Source organism: Poromitra crassiceps (assembly GCF_964638095.1).
Source record: "Poromitra crassiceps genome assembly, chromosome: 18".
Taxonomy (NCBI): Eukaryota; Metazoa; Chordata; class Actinopteri; order Beryciformes; family Melamphaidae; genus Poromitra; species Poromitra crassiceps.
In genome coordinates this window covers 28,617,701-28,636,131 of record NC_139636.1, presented here as the reverse complement: position 1 = coordinate 28,636,131, position 18,431 = coordinate 28,617,701, and the positions used below count along the sequence as shown (strand labels likewise).

Genomic DNA, 18,431 nt, shown 5'->3' with positions numbered 1-18,431 from the left:
CAAAAAGTATTGATCGATCAAAAAGTATTGATCGATCAACTCCAACTGCATTCTTGCGACAATGGGACTGTAAACAATGACGGAACAGTGTGGACTCCGCTCTACACCGGAAACCCCGAAATATCAGCTGTCTGTCCCAGAGCCTTATTAGTCGTCTCTCGTCAGACTGATAGATTCTGGGTTCCCAGATTGTGCTAAATGTGACTGATAAGTAACCCAGTGTGTCACGTTTTAATGCACACATTTTTCGGCTAATGTAAACGGCCATCCACTGCCCTGACCACAAAGCCCTTACTGGCCACTGTGTTATTTCATTTTCACACTCCCGAGGTGTCAATTTCAGACATTGTGCGAGTGATGATAAAGGGGTAGCTCATAGCTCCGTTTGTGAAGTGTCTTAAACCTGTATTCTTTCAAATGGCCTGCAGGGGGCGACTACACTGCCTGCAAAAAGAAGTCAGATTGTATGGAAGTGAATGAGTAAACACATGTCTCAATCGCTAGTTTCAAGTCTTCTTCAATACAGCATGATAAAGTAAAGGTAAAGCCCCACTGATTGTCACACAATGTGTGAAATTTGTTCTCCGCATTTGACCCATCCCCTGGGGGAGCGGTGAGCGGCAGCGTGCGCCGTGCTCGGGAACCACATGGTGATTTAACCCCCCAATTCCAACCCTTTGATGCTGAGTGCCAAGCAGGGAGGCAAATGGGTCCCATTTTTATAGTCTTTGGTATGACTCGGCCGGGGATCGAACTCACAACCTCCCAGTCTCAGGGCGGACACTCAGACCACAAGGCCACTGAGCTGGTTATGTTATGATGTTCATTTTGTAAATGATGGTACCATTTCGAGTAAAATAGACAATGATGGGACGTGATTGACATGTCGCCTGTCCAGTGATCGCGCAGCTCGCCAATCATGGACCAATAGCAGGCCGTACTGCGGCTCTTCTCGTCCAAGTTTACGTCAGTTATGGCTCCAAATAACCACGAAATGCCAACATCGAGGCTTCAAATCAGTCCAAAAACCAATGGGCGATGTCAGTGGCTATGTATTTATTATACACTCTATAGTTTGGATTGAGAACAGGTTGTAATTAAAGCTTGAATGCAGCTTTCTCACGTTAAAATCTCACTAACTTACTGAACAGGATCCACAGCATCTGTTCTACAGTATCAATCATCCTGTGAGTTCAGACCCAAAGCCTCCGCTTCCCAGAAACCTCAGTGATGTCGTTTGGGGGCGTGAGCGGATGCTGTTACCTCAGCCTCAGGTTATATGACATCATCAAGATGAGTGACAGGTGTTGGAGCGGCAACCAACTGAGGGGGGGGGGGGGGAGGGGCGGGGCTAACAATAACAAAGACCTGTGTATTCAGGTGCTTTTAGTCAGCAGGAGTAATGAGAAAGTGTCAGTGAGCTTCTTCTGCCAAATCTCAGCAGAGATGGGAAAGGTGGACACGTTCTTTACTTAAGTAGAAGTACAGTTACTTGTGTAAAAAATACTCTGGTAAAAGTACTGATTCAACTAATTTACTCAAGTAAAAGTAAAAAAGTTCCTGGCTCTGAAATGGAATAAAGTATAAAAGTAAAAAAGTATTTCTATCGGCGGTTTCTGTGCTAAGCTAACTGAACCTCACATCATAGATGCCTCACATATTAATATAATTAAAAGATTATTACAATTAAAAGATCCCCTCCAAACATGTTTTAAGATGTAAAAAGACTATACTTTGATTAATAATTTGTGTGACATGGTTTTTCCACAAAAAAGGTGTACATAAAAGCTCGGAGAGATGAGAGAGAGAGAGAGAGAGACAAACAAACGTTAGCGTTGTGTTGGTGGTAATTGCAGCAACCCATGTTAAGGGCTTGCCCAGGGGTGGATTTGAACTTCGGCTTGCTGGACGGACACGCTAACCACTACACCAAGAGAGCTAGCTCCCTTGGCGGAGCTGATTAACGTGCCTTTATACTGGGGGAGTGAGTTTAACCAACCTACTCACTACCACTTGGGACTCACGAGGACTCACATTTATTCGGTTACATGTGCATTAAAACTAAAGTAACTAGCCTGTTTTGAAAATGTAAGGAGTAGAAAGTACAGATATGTGTGTTAAAATGTAGGGAGTAAAAGTAAAAAGTTGTCAGAAAAATAAATACTCAGTAAAGTACAGATACCTGAAAATACTACTTAAGTACAGTAATGAAGTATTTGTACTTAGTTACTCCCATCTCTGAATCTCAGCTTCTCATGTTGAGTCATTAGTATTGATCAACAACAACCTTATCCACCACATTATGGTCTGTTTGTAATATGGGTGGGGGAAATCTAACCTGTTGTTTCTTTATGGAAAATTATTTTAGAATTAAGCAATAAGCCCCAAGAGGCCGTGGATTACAGTGAACAGCTAAGTGGCTTGGCCATGTTCCATGTTTGATTATGGCGACATGATGTACAAAATGGCATCAAAGGGTCTCCTTAGCAAGCTGGATACACTCCAACACTCAGCGATTCATTTTGCCACAGGTGCTCCTTCAGAGCTCCAAAACAATGTAGTCGTATCAGAATCCGCAGTAACACAGAGAGACACTGTTTGACGCAGTAATACTGCGATGCGGTCACAGGTGTGTGATTATAGAAGATTTTCGAACGCGTCTGAGCCAATCACAATCAAGGACCAGAACATCCATTTTATAATGCTTTTTCAGTAACTGATGATTTTGAGTTTTTCCTCGGATGTTTGAAGGCTCTGTCTATGATGTCAAGCAGAAAGTTGGTTTTAGTGATGAATGCTACATGCCGCTTCCATTCATCTTTATTTGAGCATTTCAACAGATGTCTATACAATGATTAAATGCTCTTCCTACATTGTAAATACATTTTAGAAAAATCAACTGTAGGCCTATACATATAAATATGCAAATCAGTAACACAAAAAGACGATAAAAAATAAAATAAAAAGAGAGAGACAAAGACAAAAAAGAAAGGAAAACAAGGATCATGGAAAATATTTTGTAAAACAAAAAGGAGACTAATTGGATGGTGATAGTTTTACATTATATTCAGCCCAGTGGCAGGTGATGTGACATCACACATATTTGAACACGTATATTAACTGAAGTGTTTTTCCACAAAGAAAGTTAGAATGATTTACACGCACTTAAAACAGGCGATAACAACAAATTACCGTGCGGTTAGCTGAGGAATTCTAATGGTATTTTACATGCTTTCCTTTCACACAACATGAATAAGAACGTGCAACTTGCTTTGCTGTTCTGAAGCATTGAAGCGGGCAGCTTTAGGCGCTAAGCCGCTAACACCGAGATGAGCAGGATTTGATCCGGGGCCACATTTAAGATTTTACAGATTTAAGAATAAAACTTGAGGACAAAAGTTGGTCTCATATTACAGCTGATCCGGAAGAGAGAAATACTCGGCCAAGTTCACGTTTGGTGTAATTATGGTGGAAAGCCTTTTGTTCCTAATCCTTTATCTGGATGGCCAGCTGCTATTGAGGTCTTGCTTACCCTTTGTGTGCGTGTGCGTGTGTGTGTGTGTGTGTGTGTGTGCGTGTGCGTGTCTGTGTCTGTGCCTGTGTGTGTGTGTGTGTGTGTGTGTGTGTGTGTGTGTGAGCGTGTGTGTGTGTGTGTGTGTGTGTGTGTGTGAGTGTGTGTGTGTGTGTGTGTGTGTGTGTGTGTGTGTGCGCGCGCGCGCGCGCGTGCGTGTGTGTGTGTGTGTGTGTGTGTGTAGCCTACATCTTGCGTCTTAATACATAGAAGAAAGAGTGAGAGAAGTGCATCACTCTCAATCTAGAACTTTTATGGTGCTGGAAAGCAGTGCTGTAAAGTAGCCACTGAATCTCAACCCTTTTCATATCAAGGACCCCTAATGAAGTTCATATTAGAGCCACGGACCCCCCATTTGATGAGATTTTGTCTCTTGGACCCAAATCTGAGAATATTTTTATTGTTTCATTATGATTTTGTTCAGAAATCAATGATAACAAAGAAACTATAAAACAGTCATTCTTCTGCATTCTCTAATGGTTACGTTCTTGTAAATGTGAAGGTGAACTTTAACAATGAATGTTTTCTGAGGACCCCCTGGAACCCGCTCAAGGACCCCTGGTGGTCCCCTGGCCCCACGTTGAGAACCACTGCTGTCAAAAACAATGGAATTTAAAGACCTCCTAAAGTCATCTTTTAATATATAACTTACTCTACTTTGAATAATAATTTGTGTCTGATGGTTTTCCTTTTCCCCACAAAAAAGGTTAAATTATCTGGTTAACCAATCGGGGTTATCTAGGAGATAACTAGCCAATCACAGCATAGAAACAAGGGCTTTCTTTACCTGCTGAACACTGGACAGAGATTGGCTCCAGTATTTGTGATGTCATGAATCATACTTGTTGAAAATTGCCTTTTCAGTGAGCACAGAGAAACTTTCCACTTTTCAGGAGACGATTGTGCAGACGATTCTAGTGTCAAACTCTGCACAGTGAAGCTCAGATCCAACTGTAGGAATTAGTAGAATAACATTATGTTTGACTTTAGGGGGGTCTTTAAACAATTTATTACAATAATATTTCAACAAATGTTCAACATTTCAGTCATTATGGTTCATTGTGGTCCTGTTTCTGTGCATGTATTGTCTACAGTATGTGTGTTTTTGTTGTGTCTGCTGGCCCAGTTGACAGTATGAGAGGGGACAGTGTAACAGAGTGGAAAGCTTGTCCTTATTGTCTGGTAATTATCACACACGGGTGGGGGGCGTGTGTGTGTGTGTGTGTGTGTGTGTGTGTGTGTGTGTGTGTGTGTGTGTGTGTGTGTGACACTGTGTGTGGGTGTGTGTGTTTGTGTGTGTGTGTGTGTATGTTTGGGTGTAGGGGGGTAGGGTTGCAGACCTTAACAAAGCCTCAACAATCTGGAATTCACCCCGTTCAGCTCATCCTTCACTCTTCTCAAGTTTAGCAGAATCCCTGAAGGTTCTCGCTGGTTCTTCTCAACATTCATTCTTTTATGGGCTGATTTTCCCACTTTAACTTTAACAGGGTTCCTACGCAGGTCTGGAAGTCTGAAGAACTATAAAATAAATTAATTTGATCATTTCCAGGTTTTGGCTAGTTTGGGAATTTGAAAAAATGTCTAGAAAAATATGAAAAATATTGTAGTTCAGGTTCGATACACAAATAATTCTATGTTGCTTTTAGGTAAAGTAAAGGTAAAGTCCCACTGATTGTCACACAATGTGTGAAATTTGTTCTCCGCATTTGACCCATCCCCTGGGGGAGCGGTGAGCAGCAGCGTGCGCCGCGCTCGGGAATCACATGGTGGTTTAACCCCCCAATTCCAACCCTTTGATGCTGAGTGCCAAGCAGGGAGGCAAATGGGTCCCATTTTTATAGTCTTTGGTATAACTCGGCCGGGGATCGAACTTACAACCTCCCAGTCTCAGGGCAGACACTCAGACCACAAGGCCACTGAGCTGGTTTATGGTGTTGTAGACCCACTTTGAGTCCACAGTTTTTGTTGATGTGAAGATTAGAGGGATGTTCAGATAGAGGGATGCTCTTATTACCCATTATATCAAATACTCAAATATCAAATGGAAAGCGTGTAGGAACCCTGCAATCTGCTCACATTTTATTAGTATTTTTCCTGTTTTTTTGTTTTCTGTTTTTTTCCTGTGTGGAAGTTAAATGTGATCACTTTAGTTCATGTCTGCCAGTGGCGTAGGCAGAAATTCAATTATAGGTGGGCCTGGATAAAATTGGTGGGGCACAGACAATCCATAACATCACTCGCAAAATTTCTGGATGTCATGAAGTCGTCATGCATTAGACTCTGGAGATGATGTGCGTTCAGTGTTTCCCACAGGATTTTGAGAATTGGTGGTGGGGGACCGCAGACCCCCTAGGGGGGTGCGGGGGCATGCCCCGTGAGATTTTTTTAAACATTTTAAAGTAAAATGCATGAATTTGGTGTACTTTGAGAAAGCTTAAGAGCTAAATTAAAAGGCTAGATCTATGAAGAACATGTCATCATTACTGTGCTGTGGGTTTACAATGAGTTAGGTTAAGTTAGTTAGGTTACGTACATACATAAGTGCCTGGGTAGCGAGCAGATGGCGGTATTTGACAATTTAGCAGCTAAATCATAGATTATTGAAAGATATTCCATATTCCAGACTGAAATGCTATAACAGAAGTATTGGCCAGAATGACATGAACATTTATTGGACACTTATTCAGCGGATATCTTGCATGTTGCGTTCAGGTGCACTGTAATTTTTTTTTTTTTTTTTTTGTCAACATCTTATTGTGGCGGTCAAAATATTATTGTGGCGGCCCGCCACAAATTCCTTTATGTATGGGAAACACTGGCGTTTTTAAGCTACAAAACCATTAGCTAGCAAGGCAGCAGCAAGTTTGCCTCTAGAAAACATCCAATTTTGCGCATTTGGGCAGTGCTGCATTGTGGTAGATTTCCGATGCAAACATCACACAGGAAATGAACTGTAATGTTGAATCACACAAATAAACAGAGTAGATAAAGACTGCAAACCACACATTTGTCATTTTAGGTGATTTATTAACAACGACAACAACAGCAAAAAAAAAAAAAAAAAATCCAACAGCAAGTTGATTGGCTGGGCGAGGGCAAGAAGTGGGCGGGCCTGTGCCTACCCGGGCCCGCCCATAGAAACGCCCCTGACATCAGCATGTGTGGAAGTTAAATGTGCCCCAGCAGTCTTCCACTGTGTTCAAGCTGTTTTCTGCCTCTCTGCCCCTCTCAGACGGCGTGCACCAGGTGACGGCGGTCTGCACGCTGCGTGTCTCCATCATCACGGATGACATGCTGGCTAACAGCATCACGGTGCGCCTGGCCCACATGTGGCAGGAGCGCTTCCTGTCCCCGCTGCTCGCACGCTTCCTGGACGCCGTGGCTGCCGTCCTCTCCACCAGCCGTGAGGGTAGGGATGTGGATCGAGAACCGGAACCATTCACCACCGGTTCCAAAGGGGAATTGTCCAAGTACAATTGGGGAGAAAGGGGGTGGGGTCCGAAAAACACTTGTAAAAAATAAATATATCCTTTTAAGAAAAGATTGTAATTTATTTTAGCATGTTCAAATGTTATTAGGCAGACATTCTACACTGTGTCTGACTCAAGGGATAACGAAACAGCTGTGTTGACGCTGAAAACCTGTCTAGGCCTACTACTTTCCAGTTTCCACAACAGGAAATTGACCAGGAATCGATAAGGGAATTGATAAAGAATCGGACCAATAAGCAGAATCGATAATGCATTCGTATCAATAAAATCGCATCAACTGTATTGTAGGCGTCTTCATCTTCAACATCCAGAATGACACCCACGTGGAGGGGAGCATCCTCAACGTCACCTTCTCCGCCCTGCAGCCCTCCGGGTCGCCAAGCCCCAACGACCTGCAGGGTTTCGACGCCAAGGTTAGTACAGTTTTGCTTTTTCAATTATTATTATATATATATATATTTTTTTTCAACTTCAGTTTAGTTTTCAACTTTAGTTTAGGTTTCATTCATATACAGCGGGTTTGGTAGTTTAGTTTTTAGTTTTTTGAAAATGCTTAGTTATATTAAAGTTTTCATTAGTTTCAGTGTTAGTTTTAGTGCTTGTAATATGAATATATATATATATTTCAGTTAACGAAAGTGGGGGTTTTTTCGATAATAACCTTATTTTTTGCCCAGTTTTTCCCCTCCGAAGCGCTCCAGGAGCAGATCTACCTGAACCGGACGCTGCTCGCCCGCCTGTCGACCCAGCACGTGCTCCCCTTCGACGACAACATCTGCCTGCGGGAGCCCTGTGAGAACTACATGAAGTGCGTGTCGGCGCTGCGCTTCGACAGCACGGCGCCCTTCGTGGCGTCGGACACGCTGCTGTTCAGGCCCGTCCACCCGGTGGCCGGCCTGCGGTGTCGCTGCCCCCGCGGCTTCACCGGAGACTACTGCGAAAGGGAGGTGGACCTGTGCTACTCCTCGCCCTGCCACAACCACGGTGTGTGTCGCAGCCGAGAGGGAGGCTTCACCTGCCAGTGTCCGGAGAACTTCACAGGTGAGTGGACACACACACACACACACACACACACATACATGATGGTGTGTGCTGTAAGTCTTTCATTCACAGTGTAATAGTTTGGTTGTTTTTGTTTTGGAACTCTAAAGAACTGGTCCCCGTTGACTTAAGTTGTTTGGAGAAGTCTGCTATGGAGCTGTGCTAGCAACCTCCCTGTGTGTTATATGGACAAACTGCACCCGTGTTTACACTGGCATGAGGGAGAGGGGCTAACTTCAGCTGTGTTTACACTGGCATGAGGGGGAGGAGATCAATGCAGATATTTCCTTTTTGGGTGAAGTATTCCTTTAAGGCTCAAAGTGTCATTGGAGCTTACGTGCATCTCTCCAGAATCACCAAACTTTAACGATAAATTATGAAACTATAAATGCTTGTACAGCCGTAGGTATTGCAACGGCATAGCAATGGCGTAGCAATGGTGATACTTAAACACAGAACCATAAATCAGCTTATCCCACACTTCACATCCCTCTTCAGTCCTGTGTGACACAACTTGACCTCTGCACTCCTGTATGACACAACTTGACCTCTGCACTCCTGTATGACACAACTTGACCTCTGCACTCCTGTATGACACAACTTGACCTCTGCACTCCTGTGTGACACAACTTGACCTCTTCAGTCCTGTATGACACAACTTGACCTCTTCAGTCCTGTATGACACAACTTGACCTCTTCAGTCCTGTATGACACAACTTGACCTCTTCAGTCCTGTATGACACAACTTGACCTCTGCACTCCTGTATGACACAACTTGACCTCTTCACTCCTGTGTGACACAACTTGACCTCTTCAGTCCTGTGTGACACAACTTGACCTCTTCAGTCCTGTATGACACAACTTGACCTCTGCACTCCTGTGTGACACAACTTGACCTCTTCAGTCCTGTGTGACACAACTTGACCTCTTCAGTCCTGTATGACACAACTTGACCTCTGCACTCCTGTGTGACACAACTTGACCTCTTCAGTCCTGTATGACACAACTTGACCTCTTCAGTCCTGTGTGACACAACTTGACCTCTTCAGTCCTGTGTGACACAACTTGACCTCTTCAGTCCTGTGTGACACAACTTGACCTCTGCACTCCTGTATGACACGACTTGACCTCTGCACTCCTGTGTGACACAACTTGACCTCTTCAGTCCTGTGTGACACAACTTGACCTCTTCAGTCCTGTGTGACACAACTTGACCTCTTCAGTCCTGTATGACACAACTTGACCTCTGCACTCCTGTGTGACACAACTTGACCTCTTCAGTCCTGTGTGACACAACTTGACCTCTTCAGTCCTGTGTGACACAACTTGACCTCTTCAGTCCTGTGTGACACAACTTGACCTCTGCACTCCTGTATGACACGACTTGACCTCTTCAGTCCTGTATGACACAACTTGACCTCTTCAGTCCTGTGTGACACAACTTGACCTCTTCAGTCCTGTGTGACACAACTTGACCTCTTCAGTCCTGTGTGACACAACTTGACCTCTTCAGTCCTGTGTGACACAACTTGACCTCTGCACTCCTGTGTGACACAACTTGACCTCTTCAGTCCTGTGTGACACAATCTTGACCTCTTCAGTCCTGTGTGACACAACTTGACCTCTTCAGTCCTGTGTGACACAACTTGACCTCTGCACTCCTGTGTGACACAACTTGACCTCTTCAGTCCTGTATGACACAATCTTGACCTCTTCAGTCCTGTGTGACACAACTTGACCTCTGCACTCCTGTATGACACGACTTGACCTCTTCAGTCCTGTATGACACAATCTTGACCTCTTCAGTCCTGTGTGACACAACTTGACCTCTTCAGTCCTGTGTGACACAACTTGACCTCTGCACTCCTGTATGACACAACTTGACCTCTTCTCAGTCCTGTATGACACAATCTTGACTTCTCCTTGCCTCTAAGTGGTTCCTATCAAACCATAACGTGCAACACATAGGCCTGTTGGCCATGGCTTAACTTGCCTTATACTTCAAATAGAACTATTATCTCCATTGGCAGCAGTTGAAGAGTTTGGTTCCAAACTGAATGATTGCTGGCATTAAAATCAAACACTATTCATGCATATTATTGATCTTAAAAGACTTGTTTACAAAGTTGGAACATTTACGACAACACAATGACTTTTCTTTATTTACTGACATATTGAGCAATGAGCGTCAGGTAACTAACTTGGTTCCAAAAATGGGAAGATGGCATTTGGCAGCCAGCCCTGCCATTCCTACCTACCTACCTAGAACTTGATCTAGTTCCAGATGCGGCCTGGAGGCAGAGGCAGGGAACCTCTTGACAGGACATTACCCACTCATCACACCTTTGAAGGCTCTCCGCCTCGCTCCGGGATCCTCAAGTCACAACAGAAGCTGTTGAAGGCTAAAGCCACACTGCCCTCCTCAGGTTTCCAACACTTTCAGGGAAAAAGAATCCCTCCTAATTCTGTCCCAACTGAAGATTATCCGTCCTGCAGTCAGTCAGGTTCTTTATCTGCCGCGGAGCTGGGAACTCAGCACTGTGTAAAATGACCAGCTGTCCTCTTTCTCCTCATCTTGTCCTGGTAATTTGCAACATTTGACACTGAATACACAGGACATAATGGCTTCCAAGTCTCTGTGGTATGCACGGCTTTGTGAGGAGAGCAGTTTAGAGGAGGCCCATCATGTGGGGAAACTTGTCTCTCCTCCTTGTCTCTTTCATGTTTCACTTCATCCTTTCTTTGAGTAACATTAGCTGTGTTTCCATTACAGTTTTTCGCAAAATAATTGCGATATTTCTACAACTTCGACAATGTACAATTGCGACTTGTAGGCGTTTCCATTGAAGTTGAGTTTCGCAATTCCCGTTACCAGCAGCTGCCACAGTGATTACGCACGCGGATCTGCCCCATATCCCATCCCCTGCATGCTCAAATCCAACCAATGGTCAATGCAAATCACAACATGAAGTTACAACGCATATAAACGAGCCTGATTATCAATTCAAAAGAACATGTTGCGGGCTGCGGTGAATGCAGTGAGCGCGACAGGCAGAGGAAAAAAGGTAGCCTACAACTTGTCCCATTTTAGAGATGGAGGAGGGGGGGAAAGGCTGATATGGTGCAATAGTCAGAATATCGTGTATTATAATTATAACATTGCACCTGAAACGTGTGTAATGTATTAATCACTTCAGTCAACAGCACCGCACCGGTGTGCTTTTCATCCCGCCGATCATCTCGCCGCTGTGCCAAATGCGCGCACACAGGCATGGATCGATTTCTCCCATTAAACATGATCTATTTTCCGGCTCCGCTTTTGCACAACACGTCTTTCTGCTAGGTAGCGTTGCTTCAAAGTTTTCCACTTGCTGCGAAGGTTTTGCCACGGTTTATCAAACCCTTTCTCCCTAATTTCCTTTCATTTTCCAAAGGAGAAGATGGGTCACATGACGTGCAAATGCGGAAAATCTGTTTCCATTACGCTTTTGCGATAAACTGCTATATCGACACGTCTGAAAAACCACCTCATGAGAGCGCAAAAACGTTTTGCGATATTTGGGAGCTTTTTCGAAATTTACGTGTTTCCATTACCCAATTTCTATTGCGATATTTAGATTTTGCGCATTTCTGACGGTAATGGAAACACGACTATTTTGAAAGTCCCGAAAGACCCTCTTAATCCAAATGTATGGACTCTTGCACAAACCTCGATATACCAGTTTACATACCAGTGTGTCCCCTACTATTGAACAACAAGGGGCGTTTAGTGGATGCAGAGACCATCTCGTGACTGAGCGCTCACAGATTTGATCCCTGCAATAGCCAATATGTCCATCAGAGAAAAGAGTGCCACCTACAGAAATGTACACTACCAGTCAACAGTTTGCACACGCCTGATTGAATGTTCTATCTTTTTTATTCTTTGATTTTTTTTTAAATCCACTTTTTTTTTTATGTTTTACGCTGAGTGAAATGCAGCTATATTCAAAATATAGCCGAATCGTTTGGTTTGAACAAGCACAACTTTGGCTCTCTATAGCCACATGACCTGCAGTAAAATTGACAGTGCATGTGAGAATTGTTTCAATAGGCCTATTTCACAAACATTGAATGATTGATTTATTGATTGAAGAGCAGTGCAGAAGCAACACAGCAATGTGCACTGAGCAGCACCAAATATGGAGAAATATAAAAATTAAGATTGAATTATCTGTACGTGGAATTTGGACTCATAATTTCCACCTACCAAAATGTTTCCAAAATGTAATATATAATAGCGTTTTGGAGCGACAGCGTTGACATCATGGGTGGTGCGAAGAGCGTGACAGGTGTTTTGTTCAGAGATGCATCACTGTCCTGCTGCCAGAAGAACGCCACAAAGCTGCTTGACCCCAAACCAGCAGGTCAGCCCGGGTCACTGAGCTTCAAGCCGACAAGCCAGTATGTTTTGACATGCCTGGATAGGGGGCGGAGTCTACCCATGCTGGAAGGGTGTACAGTAGTTTGCGGTGGGGGGATTGAAGTGTGTGTGTGTGTGTGTGTGTGTGTGTGGGTGTGTGTGTGTGTGTGTGGGTGTGTGTGTGTGTGTGTGTGTGTGTGTGTGTGTGTGTGTGTGTGTGTGTGTGTGTGTGTGTGTGTGTGTGTGTGTGTGTGTGTGTGTGTGTGTGTGTGTGTGTGTGTGTGTGTGTGTGTGTGTGGCCGGGGGAGAAAATTAAAGTCTGTCGTCATTTTTCCTGGCAGTGGGAGGAGAAGCTGGGAAGTCATTTTACACATCAAAGAGTTTAAAACACTCAGTTACAGCACATTGTAATGCTACTATAACATAAGGAAAACTCTGTAATGTCTGTCTGCATAAACTTCTCTGCTCAACGGGTTGGCCAATCCATCTGAAACTGCACATGGGCTTCGAGCATTGACATAGGCAGGGACTGATAAAGCTGATTTTTTCATTGGCCCAAATACCAAATTTAAGATGCTTAGCAACCCAGTCTCCAACATTTTCTGACATAGTTAGGTTGGTCCACAGCCCAAAGACATCGTAGTTTCACAAAAAAATACTTTAAAATTGTTAGAAGGTAACGTTTGTTTGGCTGCTAGAGACAACCGCTAGTAATGGTGAAATGTAATAATTAATCAATTTGCTGGGGACCCCCTTGGAACCCCCTCAAGGATGCATGTTGGTCCCTGGACCCCACGTTCAGAACGACTGGCTTAAAGGAGAACTTAACCGAAAAACAATGCTGATTTATTCTGCACATGATCTCACACATATCTGCAGACATTCATTTAGTTTGACAGTTACTGAGTTGATTTGAGTTAAGTTGTGGACCAGTGATATCATTCATGTACAAATGACATCATTGGTCCAGGTCCACAACTGAACTCAAATCAACTCTCAATAACTGACAAAACTAAATGAATTCATTTAGTTTGACAGTTATTGTTATGTGTGAGATCATGTGCAAAATAAATCAGTATTGTCTTTCGGTGAAGTTCTCCTTTAATGGGTAGAGCGTCTGTCCTGTAAAAAGATCACAGGTTTGATCCCCACAGTGTCAACTGATTCATAGGTCTCTATCAGTATGGGGTAAAGCGTCCGTGGGTAAAGAGACTGTCCTGCAACTGAACCCTCTCTCCTCCCGTCCCGTCCCGTCCAGGCGAGCGGTGTGAGGTGGACTCCCGCTCGGGCCGCTGTGTCCCGGGCGTCTGTAAGAACGGGGCGCAGTGCGTGGACCTGCTGGTGGGGGGATTCAGGTGCCAGTGCCCCCTCGGGCAGTACCAGATGCCCTACTGTGAGATGACCACACGCAGCTTCCCCGGACAGTCCTTCATCACCTTCAGAGGCCTGCGGCAGAGGTTCCACTTCACGCTGTCGTTCAGGTAAGTGTTTTTGATCAGATCAGAGTTTATTGTTCATTTGTTTATAATAAGGATCCCCATTGGCTGACGCCTAGACATGACACATACAAAGAAATAAAATACAATACAATACAATAAACACTAACAAATAAGAAGAAAAGATAAGGAAGGAAAAATAAACAAGAGTAAAAAACAAAACTTCACACACTTATAATCAGAGAAGAGTTTCTGCCACAATCTCCCGAAATGCTCCAGCTATCCAGATTCTTGCATGAATTTTAAAAAGTTATCTCCGGATTCTGGAGTATTTTGTGCAGTCCGAGCTATATTATGCCCACCAGTTGCACCCACAACTGTAATGGCCTATTGTAACTCCAGTGGAACTCCAATGTTGCATACACATTAAATAAAATATTCAAATATGCCCTCATGCCATAAATTTAAATATGTGGCTATAAGTATTTGGCTAGAATATGACCAAATCTGTGGCATATCATCACTCATTAGCATTTAACATGTACGGCATCAGTCATAGCGGGAAAATATTGTAACTCCATATTCTGATAGTATTAAAGGCACAAAGTCACACCTCCGTCTCCACTTCATGGAGGTCATCAGTGGAAATTCAGGCAGAACAGTTGGTTACAAAGCGCTGTCATCTTGCTTCAAACCGCTAAAATTGCACAAATTTGCATGGCCGGCGACCAAGAAGAAACACTGCTCTGTGCTTGTTGACCTCTGAGGAAATCCAACATGGACGCGTCTCTGATCGTGGCGGTGAAGAGTGAAGATAAATTGCTGGGTGAAATCAGGTGTGACCAAGCCTTCAGTCTTCATTGTACAGAGTTACCTGTGTCACTCACTGAATTGTTGGAGGGAACTTTCATGTGAGAAGGCTCCATATAAGGGCGTCCGGGCAGTGTAGCGGTAAAAGCACTCGCCTACCTATCTTGGTCAGACATTCCTACAGACACAATTGGCCGTGTCTGCGGGTGGGAAGCCAGTGGGGTATATGAGTCCTAGTCTCTGCCCTATGACCACCTCTGGTCGGGGGGAGGGGAACTGGGGGGAATAGCGTGATTCTCCCATTCTACGTCCTGCCGGTCCTACGGCTCTGCCCAGATTGGCAGAGGAGGCCGGGACAGCAGGAGGGATTGGCCAAGTATAGAATAGGACAGAAAATGGGAGAAAAATCTGAAAAGAAGGAATGTTCCGTATAATATGTGTGCCTTGCCTTCCTGTTGTTCTCCGGTTCATTCACACCTGGAGGTGTTGCGTTCTCCAGGCCTCTGCTCACACCCAAACGATAAGATCAGAAATGATGCAACGCTGCAGATAGAGTCAGCGTCTCCATAGTAACGCTGGTAAACAGCAGCCGGTCGGGCGGAGGTGAGTGTCTATGGAGGCGGGCGTGTCGAGGCTGGCAGACCCTCACTTTATCAAACAGCTCCTGACACAGCTAGGAAGACCGACCTGTCACTATCTATCTATCTATCTACGGTATCTATCTATCTATCTATCTATCTATCTATCTATCTATCTATCTATCTATCTATATCTATCTATCTATCTATCTATCTATCTATCTATCTATCTATCTATCTATCTATCTATCTATCTATCTATCTATCTATCCATCCATCCATCCATCTATCTATCTATCTATCTATCTGATGGTGAGTAAACACAATGGTGATTGAGCGTATGGCCCGACTTAGAGCCACCGTCCACACAGCCCCACACGGGGCGCACAGCCTCTCGCTAACACTAACATTAGTCTCATCAGGAACCACTTTGATCTGCATAGTTTAAATGAGTTTGCATAATTCGAAAAATTATTATCTATTTACATCAGACGAAGTCAGATATAAACAAAACAAAGTCAGAAATAAACGGTGCCGTTCTGTTCTGGTTTACCGTGCCTGCTTTCCGGGTAGTTCCTCATGCCTCGCTGCCTCGAGACGGGGGTAGGGGCGGAACTTCGAGGATTTGTGGACAGCTTGAGGGCGAATGGAGTTACAATACATAGACACAAGATCGTTTTAATGCTTTTCCACTGGTTACATTTTGTAAAACCCACAGACAGACGTGAAGGGTGGCCAATGGCATTGATTTATGACAGTAAATAACATTTTGAAAAAATGGACATACTCTGCCCGATATCGACGATATGCCACACTGTTGCAAATTTTGCTTCAATCCATGAGTGAACCGATCTGGAGCAGTGTAGAAATCGTCCACTTCTGTAATCCGGTTACAGTGGCTGAAAAATGATGTTTGAGATTTGCTAAACGACATGTGGGTCCGTCTGCTTCCTGTCCGTCTGTCATTCCCTGCAAAATGAAAAGCAGAGAGAAGCGAACAGGATGTGACGCCGTGTGGCGGAGTGCCGCCCACAGGTGTTTTGTGCAGTGGTCTGGTTTCCTGCCGCGCCGCCCACAGGTGTTTTGTGCAGTGGTCTGGTTTCCTGCCGCGCTGCCCACAGGTGTTTTGTGCAGTGGTCTGGTTTCCTGCCGCGCTGCCCACAGGTGTTTTGTGCAGTGGTCTGGTTTCCTGCCGCGCCGCCCACAGGTGTTTTGTGCAGTGGTCTGGTTTCCTGCCGCGCCACCCACAGGTGTTTTGTGCAGTGGTCTGGTTTCCTGCCGCGCTGCCCTTGGGCCAGGTGCCGTCTGACCTGACCGGACTGACGCGGGTTCAAGTCCTCTATCTGTCTCGTTTTCCACATTCCTTTTCCTCCTGACTTCCTCACTCCGTTATTTCCCTCCATCCTCCCTGTTCCATTCTCTCTCTCCCTGTCAGTGCCAAGGTTAATAGTTTTGCATTTTTCATTACTTTTTGTTTTCAATTCCAGTTTAGTTTGAATTAGTTTTAAACTGAGTTTGGTTGATTTTTTACGCTTAGTTTTAGTTCAGTTTTTATTCGTTCCAGTGTTAGTTTGAGTTTTTTTGCAATATGAGGTATTTGTCAGGGGGCGAGATTCAAAAAGGTCAGTAAAAGTATTGTGTAATAAAAACATCATACGATAAAAAATGGACAGATGAACAACCATCCACAAAAGACAACTATAAAATATTAAAATATGTCTGTCAGTCAATGTTTGTGTCATTAACCAGAAAAAAATCAACTGGACACAACAACAACAACACAACAACAGTACATAACATTTACATATGGAAATGTTCGACATATTTTATCACCTTCCAGTGCAAGAGACATGCTCTTATCTGAGATCTGAGATCTTTTCCTCCTGACTTTCGCCGCCATGATGCCAGGCAAGGGGCGTGGACTAAAACTGGCACAGCTAAAAAATGTAAAGATAGATTTCATATCCACCGAAAAAGAAAAAAAAATAGGGTAGGCTTAAATAGGCTTATGTATGAAATAAATTAGTCTCAACGGCAGACCCATGAGAGTTCTTACGCTGATACAGTACACTACGTTACTGCATGCTGCAGAGCTAGCATGCGGAGCGCAGCGATTCAACGTTATTTGAGTCTGGGGAGAGACTAGGAATAAATTGACAAAGACATGCATTCTTTCTAATGGCCAACAGGGGGCGACTCCACTTACTGCAAAAAGAAGTCCGATTGTATCGAAGTCAATGGGAAAATCACCCTAATTCTCACTTCATTTATGACCTCAGTAAACACTTTCCTAGTGAGTTTATGGTCTCAATTGCTAGTTTCAAGTCTTCTTCAATACAGCGTGATGTTCATTTAGTAACTTATGGTCCTATTTGGAGTAAAACAGACGATAAAGCAGACTATGTTTTGGGGCGTGATTGACAGGTCACCTGATTACGCAGCTCGCCAATCACGGACCAATAGCAGGTGGCGCTACAGCTCTGTGGGAAGCCCTCTCGCGCTAGCTGCTTCTGGCTCCAAACAACCAAGATGGCGACCAAACCAATGGGTGACGTCATCGTAGCTATGTCCATATTTGGATACGGGAATGATCAATCATCCTCTCCTCTCTCTCTCTCTCTCTCTCTCTCTCTCTCTCTCTCGCTCTCTCTCTCTCTCTCTCTCTGTCTCCCTCTCTCTCTCTCTATATGAGGGATCAGCCAGTCAGCATTTTGGTAAACAAACAGCGTCACTGGGGGGAAAACGATTACGCGCAGAGCGTAGAGTGCACGCAGCAGAGAGGAGTGGAACGAGAGTCGCCGCCATGACAGTGTCACCGCACAGCTAAAAATGATATTTTAGAGCCACAATATTGTGATAAATATCAACAACTAGCCAACAGATATCAAAGCTGGTGGGCTTTATGGAAAGAGCATGACTCGAACATGACCGTTATTATATCAAACTGGTCGTTCGGTGGTGTTTTATTGCCACACAACTAACGTTAGCTGACGGCTAACAGCTGCATGTATGCCATGGGGGGATTTGCGCAGAGTCCCCCGCAAGTCAGGTGTTTGTTGTCATGACGTCACGCTGAATCTTCGTATCGCTCTGTCTCCCTCT

The 18,431-nt window shown here is 44.2% G+C and overlaps 1 protein-coding gene across 1 annotated transcript in view; it reads left to right on the top strand.

Moving 5' to 3' along the window:
- Nucleotides 1-18,431, top strand: part of LOC310793065 (cadherin EGF LAG seven-pass G-type receptor 1-like) — a gene marked incomplete at both ends in the record, with an annotated part of 81,118 nt that overhangs the window by 17,545 nt on the left and 45,142 nt on the right. The window contains 4 exons of the mRNA XM_083654812.1: nt 6,804-6,980; nt 7,351-7,475; nt 7,740-8,103; nt 13,764-13,986. Of these exons, the coding sequence (XP_083510938.1) occupies nt 6,804-6,980; nt 7,351-7,475; nt 7,740-8,103; nt 13,764-13,986 (889 nt within the window). The remainder of the gene's footprint in view (nt 1-6,803; nt 6,981-7,350; nt 7,476-7,739; nt 8,104-13,763; nt 13,987-18,431) is intronic.